The 25,691-nt window shown below is 44.6% G+C and overlaps 1 protein-coding gene across 14 annotated transcripts in view; it reads left to right on the top strand.

Moving 5' to 3' along the window:
• The first annotated feature begins 944 nt into the window (after nucleotides 1-944).
• ABI1 (abl interactor 1) overlaps nucleotides 945-25,691 on the top strand; it is a 131,401-nt gene continuing 106,654 nt past the window's right edge. For 5 of the 14 annotated variants that reach the window (XM_040352557.1, XM_040352558.1, XM_040352556.1 and 2 more), the window contains exon 1: nucleotides 945-1,168. In XM_040352557.1, the coding sequence (XP_040208491.1) occupies nucleotides 1,052-1,168 (117 nt within the window). In that variant the 5' untranslated portion in view covers nucleotides 945-1,051. The remainder of the gene's footprint in view (nucleotides 1,169-25,691) is intronic. The other 9 variants (XM_040352569.1, XM_040352567.1, XM_040352565.1 and 6 more) reach the window with 2 other exon arrangements.

Raw genomic sequence — 25,691 nt, 5'->3', positions numbered from 1 at the left:
GTGCTTTGGGGTGGGGGCTAGAGACCAAGGGGTCTGGTATGGACTGGGGGGGGGGGGCACTATGATTTTTTTGCTTTTTTTTTTTTCAATACCTGGGTGCCAGCAATTGCAACTGTGAGTCAATTTAAATGTGATTTGCCCCGTTTTTCTTTAGAAATTTATTTTTTGCTGCAGCATGTTCTATACATGATACACATGCGCCACTTTACAGGCAGACTAAGGGGACCCCCCAGGCACTATAATTAAAGGAATTGTTCATTTTTATTGTTGCACTGTAAGCATAATTATAATCACTGCTCCTGAAAAAAGGATCATTTTTAAAAACATTTTTTGCATTGAGACATGTCCCCCAAGGCCGTACCCGGACCCCCATACTCTTATTATGGCCAATTGCTTGCATATAAGCCGTTAAAATTTGGCAATTTTTTGTGAAGGAAGGGGGTGTCCCTGAATGGCAGTTTGGAAATGTGGTCACCCTAAAAAAGCACAGCTGCCATGCGTCTGCAATGGCTACACGCGTTTTTGTGCATTACCGGAGAGCGTGCATTTTTGCGCATTTCCACAACGCACAAATGTGAATATAGCCTAATGTATTACGGTGTGTTGCAGATATAATGAAGTAATGTGCGTGTGATCACATAAAAAGGTGTGAATGGGGCTCTATTAGAGGGTGGAATATAGGTTTAGCACAACAAATCACTTCTGATAAAGTTTATTAGATCGCAGTATAAAAAAGAGGCAGAGCTGGGTGAGAATGAAGAATTTAATCCAAAGGAAGCAGGGAGTCAGTCCCTCCACATAGGGAACAATTATGAGGTGAGGTAACACAGAGCACCTATTGGCGCCACACACAGCCTTCAGCGGGAAGACTACAAATCCCGTCATGCTCCGCGCTCCGCCTACGGAGGCTGGCAGGGAGCGCGTAGCAGGAGGAGGAAGGAGGTGGAGTCCCCTTTGGATTGTGAAAGCGAGGCTCGGAATCCCAGAATAGCAGGCGGGCGGGTCTGCGCTCAGTTGTCTGCTACAAGGAAGAGATGCGCAGGGCTGGAAGATGGCAGAGCTGCAGATGTTGTTAGAGGAGGAGATCCCGGCCGGCAAGCGGGCTCTATTCGAGAGTTACCAGAACCTCACCCGAGTGGCCGACTACTGCGAGAGCAACTACGTCCAGGTGACAGCTGCCTGTGATTCATGTCTGCCTAATGGCTGGCAGGAGGGGAGGGGCGGGGCGCACACAATACAGGAAGTACGGGAGGGGGAGATACCACCACCTGGGGGGGCCTTCATATACCCCCCCCGCCTTTCTAATCTATCAACTTTATCTGTGAAAAAAATAATAATCACACTGATAAATTTTCTGGTTGTGGTCCCCTCCCGAGCCCAGCGTGGGGCAGAGCAGGGAGAGGGCTGCTGGGTGTTCCCCTGCTCTGCCCACAGGGTGTGCCTTATTGTTTAATTATGAGTCATGTCAGTGTGTGTCCCCTGTGTGCTGTACAGCAGGAAGGGTCACCCCACTACTGGGGTCAGCCAGGCTCTCTTGTGCCAGGCAATCATGTCATGATATGTGCAATCTCAGCTCAGCCTGTCTAGACACAGCTGGCAGAACTCTGATCATGTCAGTGCCACCCATGGGGGGTCCTTCTCTTTGTGCCAGGATGTTTATTGCATTAGATGCATGCTGGGCAGCTTTATACCCAAAAGCAAACCTTTATTACATTCCAGCTTACCTATTCCTGCATGTGAGGTCTGTGATGTTTGGAGATCACTTTGCCGTCTGTACCCTTGGGAACCCCCCAGATTGTAAAGGTGTTGGGATGTGACCCGTCCAACACTGCATTGGGGGGGCTATGCCAGCTGCAGATCTATTATATTGTAGCTTACCAAGCTTTATTTTCATCTGGTCATCCAGCCAGCAAGTCTGTTGGGGTGTGTGTGTGTGTGTGTGTGTGTGTGTGTGTGTTTTTTCAAAAGTACAAGCTGTTCTGTAAATGTAGCAGTCAGAGGGTAGCGACAAACTATTTACAACTGACGGTTCTTACAGTAATCGGCTTTTATTTATGTAAAAACTTTATCCAAAAGGAGAAAAAAAAAACTATTACAGTTAGTGATGTACCCAAGTTTAAATATTGGTACATCGCTAACTGTAATAATTTTCTATAAAAATACCCCCCCCCCCCCGCTCTCTTTTTAAGACACATTTATGTGGTTAAAAAAAAAAAAAAGTATATGTGTGTGTATGTGTATATGTGTATATGTGTATATGTGTATATATATATATATATATATATATATATATATATATATATATATATATATATATATGTGTGTGTATATATATATATATATATATATATATATATATATATATATATATATATATATATATATATATATATATATATATATATATATATATATATTATAAATTTTTTTTTTTCACAAGTTTAAATGAATATGATTTTTATTGTTGGCCATTATCAGCACTTTTTGACACTGCTTGCTGCATATTTGGTCAGTTAAGGGAAGTACAGGGAAGCAAAGGACAGAAATTCTCAGCATTATCTGTACACAGTAGGGCTGCAACTAAAGATTATTTTCATTATCGATTAGTTGGCCGATTATTATGGTGTATAATTTAGTTAAAGTGGAGGTTCACTCGAAAAACACATTTTTAACATTAGATTGAGGCTAATTTTGGGAAGCACAATCGGGTGTTTTTTTTTTTTTAAATCAATGCCGTACTTACCGTTTTAGAGATAGATGTTCTCCCGCCGCTTCCGGGTATGGACTGCGGGACTGGGCGTTCCTATTTGATTGACAGCCTTCCGACCGTCGCATACATCGCGTCACAAGTTGCCGAAAGTAGCCGAACGTCGGTGCGCAGGCGCCATATAGAGCCGCACCGACATTCGGCTACTTTCGGGAAATCGTGACACGCTGTATGCGACGGTCAGAAGGCTGTCAATCAAATAGGAACGCCTAGTCCAGCAGACCATACCCAGAAGCGGCGGGAGAACATTTATCTCTAAAACGGTATGTACTGCATTGATTTAAAAAAAAACACCCGATTGTGCTTCCCACAATTAGCCTCAATCTAATGTTACATTTTTTTTTTTTCGGGTGAACCCCCGCTTTAATATGCAAAGTAAAAAAAAAAGTCAATTTATTATTAAATCTATTTGGTTGGTAAATATAAATAACCAACTATATAGTTAGGGAGCAAAATCTTTTATCCACTCTGAGAATAACAGACAGAGATATGTTCTGTATGTACTATTATAGGAGATATGCTGTCTTCCTTTAAAGTGGTTGTAAACCCTAAGGCCTTGTACACACGGGCAAACATGTCCGATGAAAATGGTCCGCCGGACCGTTTTCAGCGGACATGCCCGCCCGGAGATTCCTGTATGATGGCTGTACACACCATCATACAGAAATCCGCGCGTACACGATACGCGGTGACGCGGCTACGTGCACGGCCCTGGAAGTTCAATGCTTCCACGCATGCATCGAAGTCATTCGACGCATGCGAGGGATGGCGGCCGCTCGGACATGTACGGTAAGTCTGTACAGACGACCGAACATGTCCGACGGACAGGATTCCAGCGGGCATGTTTCTAAACATGTTTAGAAACATTTGTCTGCTCAAACGGTCTGGCGGACAAATGTACGCTGGAAACCTGGCCGTACACACGACCGAACATGTCTGCTGAAACTGGTCCGCGGACCAGTTTCAGCAGACATGTTCGGTCGTGTGTACAGGACCTTACAGACCACTCTTACCTACAGGTAAGCATGGATTAAGGCTTACCTGTAGGTGCAACAAATATCTCCTAAACCTACACAGTTCAGGAGATATTTGCAAAAGACAGCACTGATGTCTGCGGCGCATCTTTGGGGATTTTCTTTTATTTATTTATTTTTTACTTAGGCTTTTCTTCCTCTTTAAAAAATAAATAAATAATAATAATTTTAAGAATATTCTTTCGATTTTTTTTTTTTTCCCCCGAATCGTTTGTGTGGTCAAATCGGCGTTTATTTACAACCATGGTTAATGGAAGATTTTGAAATAATAGATAACTTCTTGGTCAAATGAATTTTCAGACAGTGTATGTGGTTTTCGTTCAGAAATTACATTAATTTTAAAAACAGAATGGTGACAATTTCAAACAACTTTCTTTCTTTCATTTCTGCGAATGTACAAAGATTTTTCGTATTGATATTCTCGTATGAAAATTTGATTCGTGTGGCTAGCATAAGGCTCAGTACACACCTCTGCAGTTTGCATTTGATCTGTTTTTGTTGTGCGTTTTAATTGTTGTGCACGTGATTTTGCTACGATTTGCGTTTTAGCATTTTTTTGGCAAATTTGTTTTTGGGCGGCTTAAAAAACACAAATTGCTGCGAAAATACATTGCATGCTCTTCTGCTGCCTTTCCATTGAAATATATTGAACCAAAAAAAGCAGTTTTGCCTTTAAAACAAAAAAAAAACCCTGACGCTTTCCAAATACGTAGCGGCTGAAAAAAAGCATAGATGTGAACCGTTCCCCTTAGGAAACCATGTAAATGAACTGTAGTGCATTTCTGGAAAAAGCACCAAAAATGTGAACTAGAGCTGCATGATTCTGGCTAAAATGAGAATCACGATTTTTTTTATTTTTTTTTTACTTAAGATAGATCACGATTCTCGCGGTGTAACATCATCTTTCATATTAAAACCTCAAAAATTGGGCTAACTACTGTCCAAAGAAGAAGTGGGTAAAACATTTTTTTTTTATATATGTGTGTATATATATTAAAAGCCAGCAGCTACAAATAATGCAGCTGCTGACTTTTAATATCAGCACACTTACTTGTCCTGGAGTCCAGCGCCATTGGCAGCAGAGGACAAGCGATCGCTCGTCACTCTGCTGCCCCCACCGCCATCCTTGGTGAGGGAACCAGGAAGTGAAGCGCTCCGGCTTCACTGCGCGGTTCCCTACGCTGCATACGCGAGTTGTGTGCGCCATGCTGACTGTTTCCCGCTATCTTCTGGGAGCCAAGTGTTTCCCAGAACACAACGGGGGGGGGGGGGGGGTGGTAGGGAAATCTGACGTCCTGCCCGCAGACTGTGTGGCCGGAAGTGGGTGCAAATACCAATAGACGGGTATCTGCACCCCCTCCCCCCCTGAATGGTGTCAAATGTGACACCGGAGGGGGGGAGGGTTCCGATGAGCGGAAGTTCCACTTTAGGGTGGGGGTTCCGCTTTAAGTGGTTAAACTTTCTGCATTTACACACAGAAGTTTGCCTAAGAAGGAAGTTGGTTACAATGTTTCATGTTGTTACAAACTTGGCAGACTGCCTGCATTGTTTTTCTTTACACGCACGCTGAAGTTTATCCCTTTGATCTAAGAAGGAAGCATTAGTTACAATGTTAACTTGGCAAACTGCCAGGATATTTTCTTTTGACATCTGAGTGAGCAGATAAAGTCTCTCCATTTGTTATGAAAGAATCGGCAAACTCTGCATTGGAGATCAGGGGGTTGAATCAAGATCGTGATTATTATTTTTTTTTTTAATGATTAATTGTGCCGCTCTAATGTGAACCAGGCCTAAGATGTTTAGTAACATAATGGGGTTTAACAAAAGAATATTATCCCTTTATAATTCAAAAAGGTCCAATAATCACTACTGTAAGGGGTTAATTTTTTATTTAATTTTTTTACTGTAGAACTATGAAAGTAATATTTACAGTAGCGATTATTTGCTCTTTGTACTATAAAGGGCTAGTTTTATTTTTAACACCAGAATGTTACTGGCTTAGTAATTGATTGATTTCATAATCGATTAGTTGTGTCAGCCCTAGTGCACAGATCTCACATCCCTATAAAGGAACATTCTGCATAACAGTCCTTTTTCAGAGTTTGTACTGAATACAGTTGGTAGGGTGTAAATGCCTATAGGTGACCATACACTATGCCATCTGATTGTACGGTCTAATTTTTAGATCTGCTATTTGATATGATGCAAGGTCCTGTCTGATTTGGAAACAAACTGATTTATTTAAATAATTTAGACTAGTCCTTTTTTATAGTCCTTAGTAGATCTAAAGTTGATTGTACAGGTATTGTATGGTCAGATTGTAACATGTATAAAAATTGGATGGATTGTTCAGGTGTGTTCTGTTGTATGGATTCGGGAAATCTAAAGCTGACCATACACATTAAATTTCAATCCGTGAGTGACCGTCCCTGCTTGACAGATGTTACTTGTTTGACTTCTGTCAGACATGTTGGAAAGTGTTTCCTCGATCAGCGACTTCAGCCCCTGATCAGTGTGTTCTGATGGCAGTGAGTGTCTGGGTACAATGAGGTGGATATTTACTAAAACTGTAGAGTGCAAAATCTGATGCAGATGTGCATGGTAGCCAATCAGCTTCTAACTATGCATCGCATAGTAGCCCATTATGTGACACTTGCCCGCGATGTTGCCATCTTCCTCCATGCCAGCGAGCGTCCATCTTCACCCCTTTTTCCTCGCGGGAGCCGCCTTTAACGGCATAACACAGCACAGCGTGCCCTTTCAAGACGGCGCATGCGCAGAAGGCGTCGCTCGGGGAAATTGCAAATGCCTCAGAGACCGTGTAGGTCTAGGGAGATATTGCAAGCACCTACAGGTATGCCTTAATCTAAGCTTACCCCTAGGTGTAACTTGTCCCCGACGGTTTACAACCACTTTAAGCATTCACTAGAGCAGTCTTTCTCAACCAGGGCTCCATGGCACTGGGGGGTCCCTCCTGAGGTTGCTGGGGGTTCCTTGAGTAAAGAGCAATGTCTGCCTCTCAGATAAGTTCCCATTGATCTTTTTCCCATTGATCTTTTTTACATATATGTAAGGAGGGGATTCTTCCCAATGACCACAAATAAGAGACATTGGCCCGGATTCACGTAGAAGAGCGCATCTTTGTGCGGGCGTAACGTATCCTATTTACGTTACGCCTCCGCAGCTTTGACAGGCAAGTGCAGTATTCACAAACTAAAGTTGCAGCGGCGTAGCGTAAATAGGCCGGCGTAAGCCCGCCTAATTCAAATGTGGAAGATGTGGGCGTGTGTTATGTAAATTTATTGTGACCCCACATAAATTACGCTTTACGGCGCATGCACCGTCCGTGAAAGTATCCCAGTGCGCATGCTCCAAATTAACCCGCAAGAAGCCAATGCTTTTGACGTGAACGTAAATTACGCACAGCCCTATTCGCGAACAACGACTTGCGCAAACAACGTAATCGACGGAAAATTCGACGCTTGCCCAACGTCCATACTTAAAGTGGAGGTTCACCCGGAAAAGTACATTTTTAACATTAGATTGATGCTCATTTTGTGAAGGGGAATCGGGTAGTTTTTTTTTAAAATCGAAGCTGTACTTACCGTTTTAGAGAGCGATCTTCTCCGCCGCTTCCGGGTATGGGCTGCAGGACTGGGCGTTCCTATTTGATTGACAGGCTTCCGATGGTCGCATACATCGCGTCACGATTTTCCGAAAGTAGCCGAACGTCGGTGTGCAGGCGCCGCATAGAGCCGCACCGACGTTCGGCTTCTTTCTGGTATTCGTGACGCGATGTATGCGACCGTCGGAAGCCTGTCAATCAAATAGGAACGCCCAGTCCCGAAGACCATACCCGGAAGCGGCGGAGAAGATCGCTCTCTAAAACGGTAAGTACAGCTTCGATTTAAAAAAAATAAAAACATCCGATTCCCCTTGACAAAATGAGCCTCAATCTAATGTTAAAAGTTTTTTTTCGGGTGAACTCCCGCTTTAACATGGGTACGCCTCATATAGCAGGGGTAACTTTACGCCGGAAAAAGCCTAATGTAAACGGCGTATCTGTAATGCGACGGCCGGGCGTATGTTCATGAATTGGCGTATCTAGCTGATTTACATATTTCTAGGCGTAAATCAGCGTACACGCCCCTAGCGGCCAGCGTAAATATGCAGTTAAGATACGACGGCGTAGGAGACTTACGCTGGCCGTATCTTATACTAATTCTGGCGTATCTGATTCGTATCTCCTACGTAAATCCGGGCCATTCTTCCCAGTGGTCATCACACTTAAAGTGGAGTTCCACCCATAAATATAACATTACATCAGTAGTTTTAAAAAAATGTCATTAGTCCTTTACGAATTTTTTATATGCCTTCAAAGTGTTGCTAGGCAGAATAGTTAATCTTCCCACTTCCTGCACCTAGGTGCTTAATGCTTCCTAACCTACACCGCACAGACTACTGGGAATGTAGTGGGTGTAACTTTCCAGGAGTCTGTGCATTCCCCAGTCTCAAAGAATCATGTGACTTGGACAGCACAGGTGCTGAAACCTGATCTGACACTGCTTGTGCAGCACTGAGCATGATTTGCAAGGCTGAAATCCAGGAAGTCATACAGTCTGGCTTCATGATGCCCACACTTAAGATGGCCCCAGTCAATTTCTATTTTATAAAGTGTCTAAATGCTGTAACAACCTAACAAAACGGACCTTAGTTTACAGACTAACTTTACTAGAATACATTAAGCTTGTGTATTACAGGGGTATTTATATTTAGAAAGTGAAATTGTGTCCGGAACTCCGCTTTAAGTACCATGAGGTGTAGCTAAATATATTATTAGCAGGGGTTCCCTGAGACCGGAAGCCTTATTTCAAGTGTTCATTTGAGTTAAAAAGTCTGAGAGACGCTGCACTAGACAATTGCAGTACAGGGCTTTAGTTTCCTGGAGTTCAGCTTTATTACATACACATTATTATTGAGTTCATTGTTGGTGCAATTTCCTTTTTATTTTGTTCTTTAACCAGTTCCCGACCCCCGCATGTACATATACGTCCACAATATGGCACGTACAGGCACATGGGCGTACACGTACGTCCTCGCCTATTAGCGGGTGGGGGGTCCGATCGGGACCCCCCGCTACATGCGGAGGTCGGGTCCGCTCGGGGAGCGATCCGGGACCACGGCGCGGCTATTTGTTTATAGCCGCTCCGTCGCGATCGCTCCCCGGAGCTGAAGAACGGGGAGAGCCGTATGTAAACACGGCTTCCCCGTGCTTCACTGTGTCGGCACATCGATCGCGTCATTCCCTTTATAGGGAAGACACGATCGATGACGTCATTCCTACAGCCACACCCCCAAACAGTTGTAAACACATACTAGGTGCACCCTAACTCCTACAGCGCCACCTGTGGTTAACTCCCAAACTGCAACTGTCATTTTCACAATAAAGAATGCAATTTAAATGCATTTTTTGCTGTGAAAATGACAATGGTCCCAAAAATGTGTCAAAATTGTCCGAAGTGTCCGCCATAATGTCGCAGTCACGAAAAAAATTGCTGATCGCCGCCATTAGTAGTAAAAAAAAAAAAATTAATAAAAATGCAATAAAACTATCCCCTATTTTGTAAACACTATAAATTTTGCGCAAACCAATCGATAAACGCTTATTGCGATTTTTTTTTTTTTTACTAAAAATAGGTAGAAGAATACGTATCGGCCTAAACTGAGGAAAAAAAATGTTTTTATATATGTTTTTGGGGGATATTTATTACAGCAAAAAGTAAAAAATATTGCTTTTTTTTCAAAATTGTCGCTCTATTTTTGTTTATAGCGCAAAAACTAAAAACCGCAGATGTGATCAAATACCACCAAAAGAAAGCTCTATTTGTGGGGAAAAAAGGACGCCAATTTTGTTTGGGAGCCACGTCGCACGACCGCGCAATTGTCTGTTAAAGCGACGCAGTCCCGAACTGTAAAAACACCTTGGGTCTTTAGGCTGCATATTGGTCCGGGGCTTAAGTGGTTAAGGTGGACCTTTTTTTAAGCTCATTGAACACTGACTTACAAAGAGAACATTCCCTATTTTAGTAGCTCATCGCCGCTGTCTGTTACGTCATATTGGATCGGTGACTAATAGTTGTATGTAATATGCTTTTTATATCACGCCCTTGGAAGAAATAACTTTGCTTGTTGTAGACATTTTTCTGTCTGGTTCTGCCTTCAGGACTTGTTAATCCAGATTTTATAATGGAGTTGAATAAAACTTTTTTTTTTTTTGTCTTGTCTTTTTATAGATTTCAAACAAAAGACCCAACTAATTAAAAACTAGAACAGATCATTAATGTAAGGCAAACACATTGGGCATTTGTAATTAATTTTACTCCCCAGTGACTGTGTGCAAATATTTGGTGATGTTTGTGGTGTCGTGTCTATTGTAATAACAAAGGTCCAATGAATTCCCTGTTTGGGGGGGACGGACGGTGGTAGTCAGTCTGTCTATATCTAGGATTCATGTATGGAAAATTAAAGCGGAACTAAACCCTCCTATGCTTTTCAGCCAAGGAAGCTGCAATTACCATGGTGCTGCACATGTGACCAATTATGACACCGGACATATGATGGTGTGACAGTTGGCATTCCTAGCATGTCAGGAAATGCGATAAATATTTTTTTTATTTTTTGAAACTGTTAAATCAATGAGTTTAGTTCCACTTAATTTGCTTCCCGTCCAATCATATGAAGAGAACCATAGCGTGTACTTTTGTGAATGTCGCAATGTGCTGTAATGGATGAATGTGTATTTTAGGATGAGCAGCTGTAGAAATACAGGAACCTGGTCAGATGGCGTGGAATGTGTCACTCTTTGGTACATTAGCTAATCTCGCCCATTGCTGTTTTTTAATGTCACTTCCTCAGTTTTAGAAATGTTTCTGGTCGTCAAGCAGTGAGTCACCGGCTGTGTGGTGTCACCGGTCGCAGCAACTTGGGTTTAGGTTATGGAGATAATGTGGTTACTATGCATGAATAATATCAAGATGCACATTTTTGTTGTTTGATTTGTTCCCGAACGTTTAAGGCCTCGTACACACGACGGGACATGTCCGATGAAAACGGTCCGCAGACTGTTTTTTCATCGGACATGTCTGCTGGCGGATTTTGGTCTGATGGCTGTACACACCATCAGACCAAATTTCCCGCGGACAGCCAATGCGGTGACGTGGCCGCGACGATGACGCGTCGTCGTGCGCGACCCTGGAAGGTCAATGCTTCCACGCATGCGTCGAATCACTTTGACACATGCGAGGGCTTTCGGCCGAGCGGACATGTCCGGTGAGTCGTACAGACGACCGAACATGTCCGACAGACAGGCTTCCAGCGGACATGTTTCTTAGCATGCTAAGAAACATTTGTCCGCTGGAAACCTGTCCGATCCGCCGGAAAATTGTCTGGTCGGCCGTACAGATGACCGAACATGTCCGCGGACCAGTTTCAGCAGACATGTTCGGTCGTGTGTACGAGGCCTCAGGCAGGGGTCTCAAACTGGCGGCCTTCCAGCTTTTGCGAAACAAGTCCCATCATGCCTCTGCCTGTGGGAGCCATGCTTGTAACTGTCAGCCTTGCAATGCCCCATGGGACTTGTAGTTTCGCAAAACAGCGCAGGGAAAGCAGAGAGTTAGTGACTGACAGTCAGCAGCTCTCTGCATGGGGAACACTGAGAACCGAGCGGGTGGCTGTTTTAGATCGATCAGTTATCAGTCTTGGAGGTGCCGGGGGACAGATGCAGCATCGGATCAATGCTACATCCAGCTAGGTTACGTGACCCCATATTTCTTTAAGTCCAAGGAGGTGCATGACATCTCCCGGGCCTTATCTCTACATCGAACTGCACTCCCAGAAAATGGCTATTGTATTTCCGGGAGCCCAATGCTAATGCTTCATGCTTAAAGGGTCACTAAAGGATTTTTTTTTTTTTTTTTAGCTAAATAGCTTCCTTTACCTTACTGCAGTACTGGTTTCATGTCCTCATTGTTAGTTTTTTGCTTTGAAGTAGCTGTAATTCTGCTGTGATCTCCACACTTCCTGGTTGCCTGTTTCCTTATAACCATCGTACTGGGAGCTTTCTCACAGTGGTCTAAGCTGTCATTACTGTGTGTCTAAAACTCCTCAGAACCAATCAGATTAATTTTAAAAACAAAACACTGCCCTTGATTTGTTTGTTTTTGTTCTGTGAGTCTTCCCGACTCACCTCTCACCCGGAACTTCATGTATGTACCTTTAAAACCGAAAGTGAAACTAGAGGCACATTATGATAGATTAAATTCAATTTTTAATCATTTTTAAAAGGAATCAGTTAACTTTTATGTCTCTCTATACCAGTGGTTCTCAACCTGGGGGTCTGGACCCCCTTGGGGGTCGAATAACAATTTGCCAGGGGTCACCGAATCCTGGGGTGTTCCTGAAGCCTGCACCGCTTTCCCAACCTTTTCGCAGCCGATAGAGAGAGGTAAAAGGGAAAGAAAGGAGAACAAAGAGTGGTACATCCTAAAATGTACTATAAGTGGTTTTAATACTGTGCGAGTGGAAGGGACTCAGGGAGCGCTAAATGTCTGTGGGTTAGGGGCGCAAATTACTTGTCTTGCATGACAACTCACGCTACGAAAATTTTACTGTTGGGGGTCCCCACAACATGGGAAATTTTTTATCAAGGGGTCACGGCACTAGCAAGGTTGAGAACCACTGCTCTATACCCTGTAAACAGTAATTTCAGCAATTTTTTTTTTTCCTTTAGTGACCCTTTAAGCATCTTCAACATTGGAGTTGGTGCAGCTGCTATGCCTGCCCCTCCCCTCTTCTTGCCCAATCGCATAAGCCTTCTGTATTATGTGATCTTATTCACAAAATACAAGGGCTTCTCTGAGTGGGCAGCAGACAGGGGGTGGGCATAGCTGCTCCGTGTGCCTCTCTCCTCACTGCCCCTAATATCGGTGTGCCCTGACAGAGCCGACAGTAAGTTCAGGAGATGTCATGCACCTCCTTTGACTTAATTAATTCTGAATGACTAAAATGTATCTTTTAAAAAATGAATTCCAGGTATGGGTATTGTATTAGTGGTGCACCGACAATCTTGGTACTGAAAATTCAGGATGCACTTGGCCAAAACCAAAATTGACAGATTTTTTTTTTTTTTCCGAAGCGTTAATCTTGATTGCTGGATCTTTGGTCAGTAAAGAAATACCACATCAAAAACACCTCTCCAAAAAATGCAGCAAGAATGGATTCGAAAATGCACCTGTATTGCATTTGAGTCTCATGACCTTTGATGAATGCACCCCAAGTAAGGTGAAATCGCAGGCGTTTTCAGCAGCCGTTGTAGGCCTTTTTTTTTTATTTTTTTCCCTCCCTTTCCTTTCGGCACAACGCTAAAAACACATTTTTCGCTGTATCACTATATTTTATACGGTAGTTACATTGGTCCAAGCTGAACCAATGTAACTATGTATATATGTACCATACATTGTCAATATCCCTGGAAGCTGGAAATCGCTGAAGTAAATGTCGCTAATCTCCACTTGCTTCCGGGTCCTGCGCTGAGCGTCTGCCCTGCTGCATTCTGTTCCTGAACACGGGAGGTTGCATTTTTTGAATGATTGCAAAGCATTCTCTGATTGGAGAAGGTGGGACCGTGACATTGGAGAAGATGCTTAATTTTTATCTGCAGTGTTAAGCCTGGTACACACTAAACATGTGCTGAATGTTGGGCGGCATCGGCTGGTTTAATAGAAACGGGCAGACATTCGGGATGTGTGTTCTTTTGTTGAAGGGTCATGACCGAGAAAGTTCTGCTGAGCGGGGGCGGGGATGTTATCGGTTTCTTTAAAGCAGACTTCCACTTCCACCCATTTAAAAGTCAACGGCTTCAAAAAGTGTAGCTGCTGACTTTTAATTATTGGACACTATCCTGTCCCATGGTCCAGCAATGTGGGCAAACAAAGCCCCGCCTCTCTGCAGCGCTGGCATTGTAACTGTGGGTGCCTGGCTGTGGCTTCACAGCTGGACACATACTGTGCGTGCGCAAGGCACGCTTTGAATGGCCAGGCAATCTTCTGGAACCTGTGTTGTGTCCCAGAAGTTTGCACTGAGGCAGGAGGGTGGTAATCTTCCTTCCGGTGCCACAGAGCCCCGGGAGGAATTGGATACCTCTAAAAAGAGGGCATATCAGGGGGGCACCATCGATTAAAGCGGTTGTAAACCGCATAAACCTTCTTCTTTTTTTTTTTTTTTTTTTTTTTTTCAAACCTGCAAGGCAAAAGGCATAATCAGCTAGTATGCACTGCATACTGGCTGATTATGAAATACTTACCTCGGAACGAGGTGAAGAACACTTATCTGGTCCACGCCGAGCGAGATGTCATCTTTCTCCGGCGTGTCTTCCGGGTATCGCCGCTCCAGCGATGTGATTGGCTGGAGCGGCGATGACGTCACTCCTGTGCGCGCGGGAGATTTCAATTCGGCAATGTCCGGCGGCTGCCGGTCCTTTCGCGTGGATTTCCCCCCTGCGCATGCGCCGCTGCAATCAGCGGCGCATTGTGAGGGGAATATCTCCTAAACCGTACAGGTTTAGGAGATATTCTTTATACCTACAGGTAAGCCTTATTATAGGCTTACCTGTAGGTAAAAGTGAAAAAAGTGGGTTTACAACCACTTTAAAGCGGAAGTTCAATTTTTGGGTGGACTCGGTTTTAATCCGTACCTAGAGAAATGTCTTGTTTATATAAAGTGCAAAATCTTGTGCTTTCTGCACCTAATAAACACCAGTCTTGCACCTGACAAACAAATTGGTTTATGTGCCCCATTCACAATGCAGTGGAGGCTCACTGGAAGTCTCTGTCTGCCCTGTAGCACTTTACCCACGTGTGTGGAAGCACTTGGGTGGCAGCAGAGCTTCCGCCTGACAAGTGAGCGCTGCTGCTTGCTTGTAGCAAAAAAAAACGACCTGCCCGCTACTGCATGTCCCAGACATCTGACGATGCAAATTGTGCAATCCCTGCAACAGTGAATGGGCTGACAAAAGCCCAGGCCACAGGAAGCAGTTTCTAGTCACCATGGAGACCTGCCGCTTGGCATAGTTGTCAAATCCTGGCCTTCTTCTTGTAAAGACGCAACAATGCACTGCAGTATGGAATGGACGGTTAAGGGTAGTGCAGGTAAGTGTTCAAACCTCTTTCAGGTATTTCCTGTGCCATCTGGAAGATTTTCCTTCAATTCCTTTCTGGAGTCCTGGTAGAAAGTGAGACAAAATCTTTCCAAAATCAAGAGGATACCCCATGTCCTCATTACACGAGAAGATTTCCCTTCATCTCCTGATTTGTTGATGACATTTTAGATTTCCCGTAAAAGTGTTCCAGCGTGTTCCCCCCCCCCCCCCCCCCCGCATCACAAATCTATAACAGTTTTGTGACTTCTATTAGTATCTGGTTAAAGCTTGTAGGAGGAGTTTTTGTTCCACTCAGATTGTCCTATGAGGCTGCAGGACCCCCGACCCTCTGTCTGGACAGTGCTGTTTGGCTTTGTGCTGATCACATGCCTTCTCCCAAGAGGGGGGGGGGGGACTCTTGCAATACCCACTAAACTGAGTATGTGCAGAGTGCCCCCAAGGCTCTGTACTATGAGCAGTTGGATTGGGGACTGTGGAAGAAGGGGGAGGATCAGAGAACACGGGATAAAACACAATGCAGAGGATTAACCCCTTAGTTTCCACAGTGAGTTTAACCAGCATGCTTTACTGTATATACAGACTGATTTTATTGTGAGTTTAGTAACCCTTTAAGGTGCTGTCATTTTATCCAGTACAATCTCATTAGGAAATACTCGCCTTCGAATGAGGCCCCGCTATCTGATCCCTTTCTACGCCAAGGGAGCTGACATGTTCCCTCTGCGTTTCTTCTGGGTTCGCGGCTCCGGCGCTGTGAGTGGCTGGAACGCAATTACGTCTTGCATGTGCTTGGGAGTCCTCTTCTTGGCAAGGTCTGGCAGCATCTGCCGGGTCTTCACGGCGCATGCACCGCTGACGTCGGCATGGAAATATCTGTACAGGTTTAGGAGATATTCATATTGCCTACAGGTAAGCCTTATTATAGGCATACATACAAGGAATAATTTAGACAGAAGCCAGTTGACTTGGCAGCATGTCTTTGGAGTGTGAGCAGAAATCAAAGTACCCAAAGGAAACCCGCACAGGGATAACATGTGAAATCCAGACAGGTAGTGCCATGGTTGGTATTCGAACTGAGGACCGTTGTGCTGCCGGGCAGAACTGCTAAAAAATCTTGGCCACTGTGTTGCCCAACGTGACTGTTGATGCAGAAACTCAGAATTCTGCTTTTGTAACTAACCTCAGTAACCCGATGTCAGCGTTTGACAAATTTGCTTGGAATCTAGGAGCCAGCTAAAAAAGTTAGGAGCCAGAAAACGCGCCCGTCAAGCTTGCGCGCAGAAGCAAACACATACGTGAGTAGCGCCTGCATATGTAAACTGTATTCAAACCACACAAGTGAGGTATCGCCGCGATCGTTGGAGCGAGAGCAATAATTCTAGCCCTAGACCTCCTCTGTTTTAAAAGCTTGTAAGACCGCTGCGCAAATAAGGTGTGACAGAAAGTATTGCAACGATCGCCATTTTATTCTCTAGGGTGTTAGAATAAAAAAATATACATAATGTTTGGGGGTTCTAATTAGAGGTAAGGAGATGGCAGTGAAAACAGTAAAAAAGAAACCACTTTAGAACTGCTGTTTTGCTTGTAATGCCAACAGCCACCACCAGATGGCGCCAGGTCACAGAAGGCAGCTTGGACCTTCACAAGGCTGCAAAGTCGCAGCCTAAATTACCGGCCGTCGCGCCGCGATCGCGTGGAGGCGCACAGAGACACAGGATCATGTGCCTCCATGCGCCCCCACTTCCCCCGGCCGGTAATTGAGGCCGCAGCTTTGTGGCCTTCTAGGCCGCAGCTTTGTGGCCTTCTAGGCCGCAAAGTCGCGGCCTCAATTACTGGCGCGCCAGGTCACAATTTCTTGTCACAATTGCGACCTGGCACCTGGATTTTGTTGAGGCCTGCCCGACGTGATTGGTCTGGGTCAGTTCACATTGTACATTTTGTTTTACACTTCCTAATATAGGGCAAATGGTGTATGTGATGGCACAGAAATGTTGTTGTTGCATCACAACTTGTCAGAATTCATCTTTTTGTCTGGTTTGTTTTCTGCATTTATTTTGTACTGCCTGTCATAAATCTGAACACTTGGAAACTGAATACTCTTGTGATGGGTCCCAGTTGTGTGGTGGGGTGTTTTTTGTTTTTTTGTTTATTTCTTGAACTAAGTGGGGAAGAATTTTATTTTTAAAGCCACAATCGGGTGTATGCAGACTTTTGTCCTTTACTTTTCTCCTGTGGATGTAACAGAAGACCGGCGTCTTTACACCCCCCCCCTCTCTTTTCTCTTTATTTTTTTTAGGAATTGTACTAGTCTTGCATCCACCTAGGCAGAGAGCCGAGCGATTAAGCACCGCTGATCGCGCAGAACTCCATGAGCATAGAGCTGGTGACTGTCACCGCTGTCTGCTATGCCCCACCCCCCCCCCCTCCTATCTCATTGAAGCGCTGGGCTGTGGAGGGGGCGGGAGCCCCTGGCCCAGGCTCTCGGCAACTTGCTGAGAGACTGAGCCAGGTGCTGGTCTAGGCTTCTGCCCGCACCCCTTCCATATGATCAAAATCTTGTCCAAACCTGGACCGGCTCTGTGATGTCAACCAATAGTGGGCATGCTGTTTGCTGAAGAATATTCACAGGAGTGCAGAACGAACTGCACTCCTGTAATCCACATAAATACAGACAAACAAGCTTTTGGCTGCACTTCTCCTTTTTAAGCTTGGGCAATAAAACCCAGAAGCTGATTGGTTTCTGTGTAGAAGTGAGCCTGATATTCTATTTTTTTTTTTTTTGCACACACCATCTTTAGTAAATAAACCCTACTATATCTCTTTGGCAATAACGCACACTTGCCTGCCTTCTCGCAGTCTATTGATTGTACACTGAGCTGAGGTCAGAAACGCAGGACCCGGAAGTAAACTGGGGAGAAGGTGACCGTGGCCATCGAGTGATCTATTGTGACATCGCTGGAAGTGAGTGTACAGGAGCCTAATTCCACTTTAAGCCCCTTGTAATTACTACCTCCGCTTTCCTGTTTTGACAGGAGCACAGTGTGTCTGAATATCAGTGCGCAGTCCTAGAAGCAGCAGAGCCTGAATATTTCACTTATAATCTAAAAGACCTGGTCAGTCGTGTCCCCGTGTTTCATCGTCCTCGGGACTACAAGTCTGCATGGAGACCGTCTTGATGGGGTGATCAGTGTCGTGCATGCCAGCATAGGGCACTGAAGTGCAACAGTTTTACATTTCCATTAACAGAAAAGTTGTTGCTTTATATCAGGGGTCTCCAAACTTTTCAAACAAAGGGCCAGTTTTGTTCTTCAACCTTTAGGAGGGCCGGATTGTGGTCAGCGGGGGCAGAAAAAGCCCCGGGCCCAGCATTGGTGAGAATAAATATGACCTCATAGTTTGCGATCAGTAGGATAAGGTGTAGTGTCCCTATTAGTAGGAGTAATTGTATCTCATCATAGGTATCAGTGGAAGAAAAAGTGCCCCCTTGTTGGAGTCAGTGGGAGGAATAAAGCCCAGAGGGCTGGATAAAGTCTAGCAAAGGGCCACATCTGGCCCTTGGGACGCAGTTTGGAGACCCCTGCTTTATATGATGCAAAGTTTACTTCTTTCCATGTCTGCTTATAAATAAGAACTTCACTCGGTCCTTTGTCAATTTTCGATTGTTATCCAGGCCTGTCTTCAGTTCGATGCTCACCCGCTCAGCAGATCCAGCGTTGCCCTGCTGTAATCCGCTAATCAGTTGCAGCAGCCACGGTCTAATGCCGCCATTTTGGTACTCCTCAGTCATTGGGGGTCGACTGTCTCTTCGAGTTCAGGCAGTTGGCCTCCGATATTGCGCCCAGATTTGCCCACCTACCTCTAACTCCCTACTTCTGCAGCCTCCTGGGGTTTGTCATGTGGAATCAACTGAGGTTGAGACAGCAGGGACATGTCATTCTTGCCTAGGTGGGAATGGTGGTGGGGGGGGGCAGGGCCAGTAACCCGGAATGGCGTTGGGGGGAGCTGAAGCACTAAATGAACAAACAAAAATAACTTGCCTTTTCGTACTGGCGGTGAAGTGCAGGGAGCCGTAGGTGATCTGGAGGGTCAAGATCTTCAAGCCCCACCCCTGCCCCCTTTCTAGGTGCAGGGGACCGCTAATCCAGTATTGCAGATGCACCCTCCACTGACGTTGGTCCTTTACTGGATCCTAAGGAGACCCTTGTGCTGGACAGCCAATAGGAAGGCAGTGATGTGGACACTCAAAGTACCCAGCAAGAAGTAACCAGAAGGGGAGGGAAGTCTGGGGACTGGGGTGGCACATGACTGCTGATAAGTTCAAAGAAAACAAAACCAAGTTTAGAGATTTGCTTTGCATTTTGGGTGTATTTCTTAAATGAATACAAAGGAGGGATTCTGGATGATAATCTGTTCAGTTTGTAAAACGAATATGCTGGAAAACTTTGGTTCATGTGCTACAGGCCCACTGGGTTTCTGCATGTAATTGGAAGGTGTCTAAGCAATCCTTTTACTAGACAGACATGTGACCATAACATTCGAAATCTCTAAACATGTAGAAAAAGTAATTTAAAATGTAAGGTTTGCTTGTGAAAGAGTAAGACCCGGTTCACACTGGGGCGACGTCAGGTGGCTCAGCCGCCTGACGAGTCGCGTCCCATTCAATGCAATGGAACCGTTCTAATAGGAGGGACGCAAGTCGCTCCGACTTAGAAAAAGTTTCTTGTACGACTTTGGGGGCGGCTCGTGGCGACCTGCATTGACTTCTATACAGAAGTCATTTTGCGGGTCGCCTCTGAAGTCGTCTTCAGGATGACTTGCAGAGTCGCCCCCGAGGTCGTGCCGCGGAAGTGTGAACAGCTTAAAATGGAGGTTCACCCGAAAAGTAAATTTTTAACATTGGATTAAGGCTCATTTTGTCTAGGAATCGGGTAGTTTTATTAAAATCGAAGCTGTACTTACCGTTTTAGAGAGCGATCTTCTCCGCCGCTTCCGGGTATGGGCTGCGGGACTGGGCGTTCCTATTTGATTGACAGGCTTCCGACGGTCGCATACATCGCGTCACGATTTTCGGAAAGTAGCCGAACGTAGCCGAACGTCGGTGCGCAGGCGCCGTATAGAGCCGCACCGACTTTCGGCTACTCGTGACACGATGTATGTGACCGTCGGAAGCCTGTCAATCAAATAGGAACGCCCAGTCCCGCAGCCCATACCCGGAAGCGGCGGAGAAGATCGCTCTCTAAAACGGTAAGTACAGCTTCGATTTTAAAAAAACTACCCGATTCCTAGACAAAATGAGCCTAGAGAAGATCGCTCTCTACAATGGTAAGTACTGCTTAGATTTTAAAACTACCCGATTCCCCTAGACAAAAGCATCAATCTAATGTTAAAAAAATTTCGAGTGAACTCCCGCTTTAAAGTCTACAAAATGCTTTGCGTTGCAAGGTACTCCTGTTCCCATGCATCTAAATGATTTCCGCTTGGCCTTGTTCACACGTGTGTGTGTGTGTGTGTTTGTTTTTTTTTTTATTTTTTTATTTTTTATTTTTTTTTTGCAGAAACAAACTACAGTCTATTTTAATATGATTTCCTATTGGACACATTCACATCCTATGCTTTTTTTTTTTTTTTTAAGTCTGCAGCTACAAATACTGTAGCTGCAGGCTTTTATTAAAAACTTTACCAGTTCAGGGATCCAGCACTGTACTCACCTGGGCCAGTCCTTCACCTGTCTTTGGGTCCCCAGTGCCACCATGCTGAGTGTGGAAAGCCAACTGTGAAGCCGCATTCTGTAAATGGTTCTGCAGCCTCCTGTCCCTCCGTCCCTCTAGCCCCCCCTAAAAAAATAAAAAAAATAATAATAAAAATAAAAAATAAAAATCTAAAAGTGGAAGAGCAGAACTTCAGTTTTTTTTTGTGAAGTTCCGCTTTAACTTCTCGTTGGAAGGCCTCCCAAAATACCAACTTTTAAAACCTTTTTACAGCCCCGTAAAAAAGCTTGGTTATATAATTCCCTTTCGTTGACTGGCATTAAAAGAGTTCATAGGTCATTCTATGATTAAAGTGGACACATTTATAAGTGACTTGGCACCTGTGGGTCACCCACTTCTTGCTGGCAATTTTTGACCATCTAATGGACTTGTTCTTGCATAAATGGCCTTGTCATCCCAACAAGGCTCCCAGGCACTTGTCTCTTACACACACGCCCTTGCTTGACTTTTTTCTCTCTACAGTATCTTCTCTAAGATCACACTAAGATTTAGAAAGAGAAAAATTTTCCCTGTGTATTTACTCTGCAAGAAAGATGTTTTTCTCTTTAAATCCTATGGGACTTTTCACACCACTGTGCTGTGGGTGCGGTGCATTTTGAAAAGTCCTGCATGCTGCATCTTTGGTGTGGTGTTGAAAACCGCAACCAAAAAAATGCAGTTTCCCTTTTGAAAGAGGTTTGCGTTAAAATTTGGCCTTTTTGGTGCATTTGAGTCAATTTATTCACGGGTCCAGGCAACCTGAAATGCATATGAAACATGGCAAAATCGCGGTAAAAAACGCGTATTACCATAATTTTAATAGAGCAGTGTGAAAGGGCCATTAACCCCCAGGTTCTCCCGGCATCGGATTCTACAATTAAGATCGTGTGTTGCTTAGTTAGTAGCTTTTTTTTTTTTTTTTTTTTATTCTGTAATGCTAATGCATTAATGATGTTGTGCCCCTGTGGTGCGACGTGGAACTAGTGATGTCCCATGCTCGATTTTGTGTAACCTTCTTTTTTTTTTTTATTGTTTTCAAAACACGTATACAATAACAGGCCACATATGTGACCAACATTGACCGGTTAAAACACAGGGACCGGTGTTCAAAACCAAACATGACAAAACTGAAGGGGGGGAGAGAAAAAAAAAAAGAGGGGGGGGGGGGTTGTGTAACCTTTTTATTGCTTAAAGGATTCGATATATTTTTTATTTAGCACTTCTGACCCTAGGCATCCTAGGTCATTTTAGCAAAACCCTTTTTTTTATAAGTTAACCCAAATAATTGCATGCAGACATTGAGTGTGCTTCTCCCAGCACACAGCTTGTAAGAATAAGTGTTGAAACTATAACATTGGTATAATGGTACAGAAGAGTGCTCCTAGTTTGCAGTAAATTGCACTGCAACCCTGATATGTGAATGTGCCCGAAGGCCACATTAAAGCCGAACTCCAGGCACCACGATTTTAAACGTTCTTTTCTTACCTCTGCCGTGTCCCCACATGTTTTCCTGGACAGCCCCTGAAAGATGGAGCTGCTCCTACAGGGAACGTGTTGCCTTCAGCTCTATAAAAGGTGGTCCTACAGGAATGTGGCTGGTTATTTGTGTTTCCGCATAGCGGAGTAGTCACTTTTGCCTGTAGAAACCTTCTCCATCTCTCTCACCACCCCCCCCCCTTTTTTTTTTTTCTTTGTTGGAGGGGCTAAAAGTCTGGGGGTCTGCCCAGGCCAAATTCCACAGGCTGACCTTTTGAATGGGGAAGTGTACACAGGAGGTAGACACAGGGCACCAGCTGTAGTGTCAATCATAGCTGCAGTGCTGATGTCAGGGGATGGGGGCTGGACAAACATGAGAAGCTTTTTTTTTTTTTTTTTTTTTTTTTTGTGTGGTCAGAACAACAGGTCTTAAAGCGGAGGTTCACCCGTATATATGACTTTTTCCCCTTGGATGGATGCTCGTTTTGTCTAGGGGAATCGGCTAGATGTTTTAAAATATGAGCCGTACTTACCGTTTACGAGATGCATCTTCTCCGTCGCTTCCAGGTATGGGCTGCGGGACCGGGCGTTCCTATGTTGATTGACAGTCTTCCGAGAGGCTTCCGACGGTCGCATCCATCGCGTCACGATTTTCCGAAAGAAGCCGAACGTCGGTGCACAGTATAGAGCCGCACCGACGTTCGGCTTCTTTCGGCTAATAGTGACGCGATGGATGCGACCGTCGGAAGCCTCTTGGAAGACTGTCAATCAAGAAGGAACGCCCGCTCCCGAAGACCCATACCCGGAAGCGACGGAGAAGATGCATCTCGAAAACGGTAAGTACGGCTCATATTTTAAAACAACTAGCCGATTCCCCTAGACAAAATGAGCATCAATTTAAGGGGAAAAGATCAATAAATAAATGGGTGAACTCCCGCTTTAAATGCAATTTTATGGGCATTCAGACAACAGCCCATAAACTCTCCCGCTGATAAACGGGTGCATGGACGCATAGATAACATAAAAAGGAGTTTCAGGGCTGTTAAACTGATTATTTTTTTTTTTTGGGAGTTTATTTTTTAATTTTCTTTATTTTTTTTATAAGCTTCAGTGTGCATGAGGCCTTAAAAACAATGATCTCAACAAAGGCCTGGGGAATGCCCAGAAAAAAACCAAGCCTACTTACGGACCAGCTCGCAGACAACCAATTAACCTGTCTAACAGTTTGCGTTTAAAAACAGGGGTTTTGTCCGCACGAATTTGCAAACGCATGCGTGAGCCACGTCACGGCTCCCTGGAGTCTGTGGTCCTAACACTAAACTATGAGTGTCCCCACAATGGAGGCACATGCATTCTGATGGGTAGATGAGGGCAGCCCACCCCTTCTTAAAGGTACAGGAGCACACCCAGAATGTAGCATTTAAAAACAATAATCCTGTAAATGTAGCTGGTTGTATTACAACTTTACAGGTGACTGCCTTTAAAGTTTAGTTCCACCCAAATGTGGAACTTCTGCTCATTTGTCTCCTCTCCCCCTCACAATTGACACCTTTTGGGGGGGGGGGGAGTTTGGGGGGACAGGATACCTGGTGTCTTTGACAGGTATCCTGTCCCCCCTTCTGGGAGTCTGCACCGTGGCCCATGACGTCACCTCAGGGCTCGCTCCTCCTTCCCCTGTCGCCAGGCTAGTAGGTGAGAGGGGTGGAGCCTCGCGCATGCACAGTAGGGTTCCCATCGTGAAGCTGTAAGGCTACACTGCCATGTTGCCTTACCCGCAATGGCGGCGGCAGCACCCGACAGCTGATGGAAACATCGGCCGCGGTGCTGACATTGCTGGAGTCTAAGACGGGTAAGTGTCCTAATATTAAAAGTCAGTTGCAGTATGTGTAGCTGCTGGCTTTTAATTATTTTTTTGGGCAGACCTCCGCTTTAAATGTCACTTTTTCAGTGTTCTTTGTGTGCCCTCATGTATTGATCTCCCCTTTTTGCCCTCTAGCATGACAGACCAGAGGAGCCTGTTCCTCTAGCTCCACCCTTGACTTCCCATCTGCAGAGATTCCACGCATTTCTTACAGAATGAAACACGCTTTCTTCTTCGCTGGGTGATCTGTTCAGCACCAGAACTGGCTTATCATACCTAAATTGTAGAAACAGAAGGGGGAAGAAAAACCTTCATAAGCCTGCCGGCATGACAGGTGAATTTTGCAGCTACACTAATCCAATCATGAGCAGTAGAAAACCTTGTTCATTCGGTTCCTCCGTGAAAGCAGGACAATGACTTTAGCAAGGTGTGCAACAAATGTGTGTCTTGTCCTGTTTGTGATCACACAGATGCATCTATTGTTATAGTCGGTCGCTGCAGAATGGCTCCGTGTAATGCATGTTTTTTTTGATTGGTCTTATAACTGAGCTGACTGCAGTAAGCCGGGACATGTTGGCTGCTGCAGGGTAATGATATATCAAACTTGAAATTCTTTATATTTTGGGTGACTTTGTCTGAAGTGGGCCAAAGTCACACACTGATCAATCCAGTCCTCTGCATTCCATTGTCCAATAAGGTTGCTCCAATATAGTGACGGGCTAGTAGGGAGCGGGTATACAAAAAATAAGAGTGCAAAAGTGAAAACAAATTGGTGCATATACATAAAAAATGTATACATAAACATTGAAAGTGAAAGTCATGTGTGACAATGCACACAAAGGATGTTTATCAATACACACCAAAAAAAAAAAAAATATATATATATATATATATATATATATATATATATATATATAATATATTACAATGTGAAAAAATTAACCAAGGTATTAACTACCCAATCGGTAGTAGATTTATATAGTGAAAATAAAGTCCCAAAAAATATAGCAAAATGTTTAAAAAAAAGTTTAACAGCAGGACATTTCCAGGGATCAGTTCATTGATCGCTGCAATACTCCACACGATATCTGGAAGAAGCTTGAATCTTATTCTCAGCCAAAGGGATGTAAATTTACTGACTTTTTTATTTTATTTTTAAAAGCCTATGGCGTGTGAACACACCCAAAAACTCCTCCCGGTGCATAAAAAATGTGCACACACATAAAGAGTGTTCACAAAAACGTGCAGACGGATGCAACGTCAAGTGGTCCTCCTGTGAAGAGGGACCCAAACCCTGATCCCCCAGGGCGTTAGGCTCCAGACAGCTACTGTGGTCCGAGCAACCGAAGCTGACACGGACCCAACTTCCTCGGAGGGACTTCCGAAACAGAACCCTCCCAGTACTAGGTGGGGCTCCCCCGAAGGGAGACCCCATGAGAGCAGGCGAACTAAGCCAGAAGGCCATGTCCACCTACTCCCAAGACGTTCAGGGCTGGCCCGAGGACCGGCACCCTACTGATCACACAGTGTCACAAAACGTGCACAACAAAAAAAGACAAAAAGTGACAGAGAGAGGGTCAGGGGTCCTGCAGGC

This window comes from Rana temporaria, chromosome 5 (assembly GCF_905171775.1).
Source record: "Rana temporaria chromosome 5, aRanTem1.1, whole genome shotgun sequence".
Lineage (NCBI taxonomy): Eukaryota > Metazoa > Chordata > Amphibia > Anura > Ranidae > Rana > Rana temporaria.
Note: the sequence above shows the minus strand (reverse complement) of the source record. Positions and strands in the feature narration are given on the sequence as shown.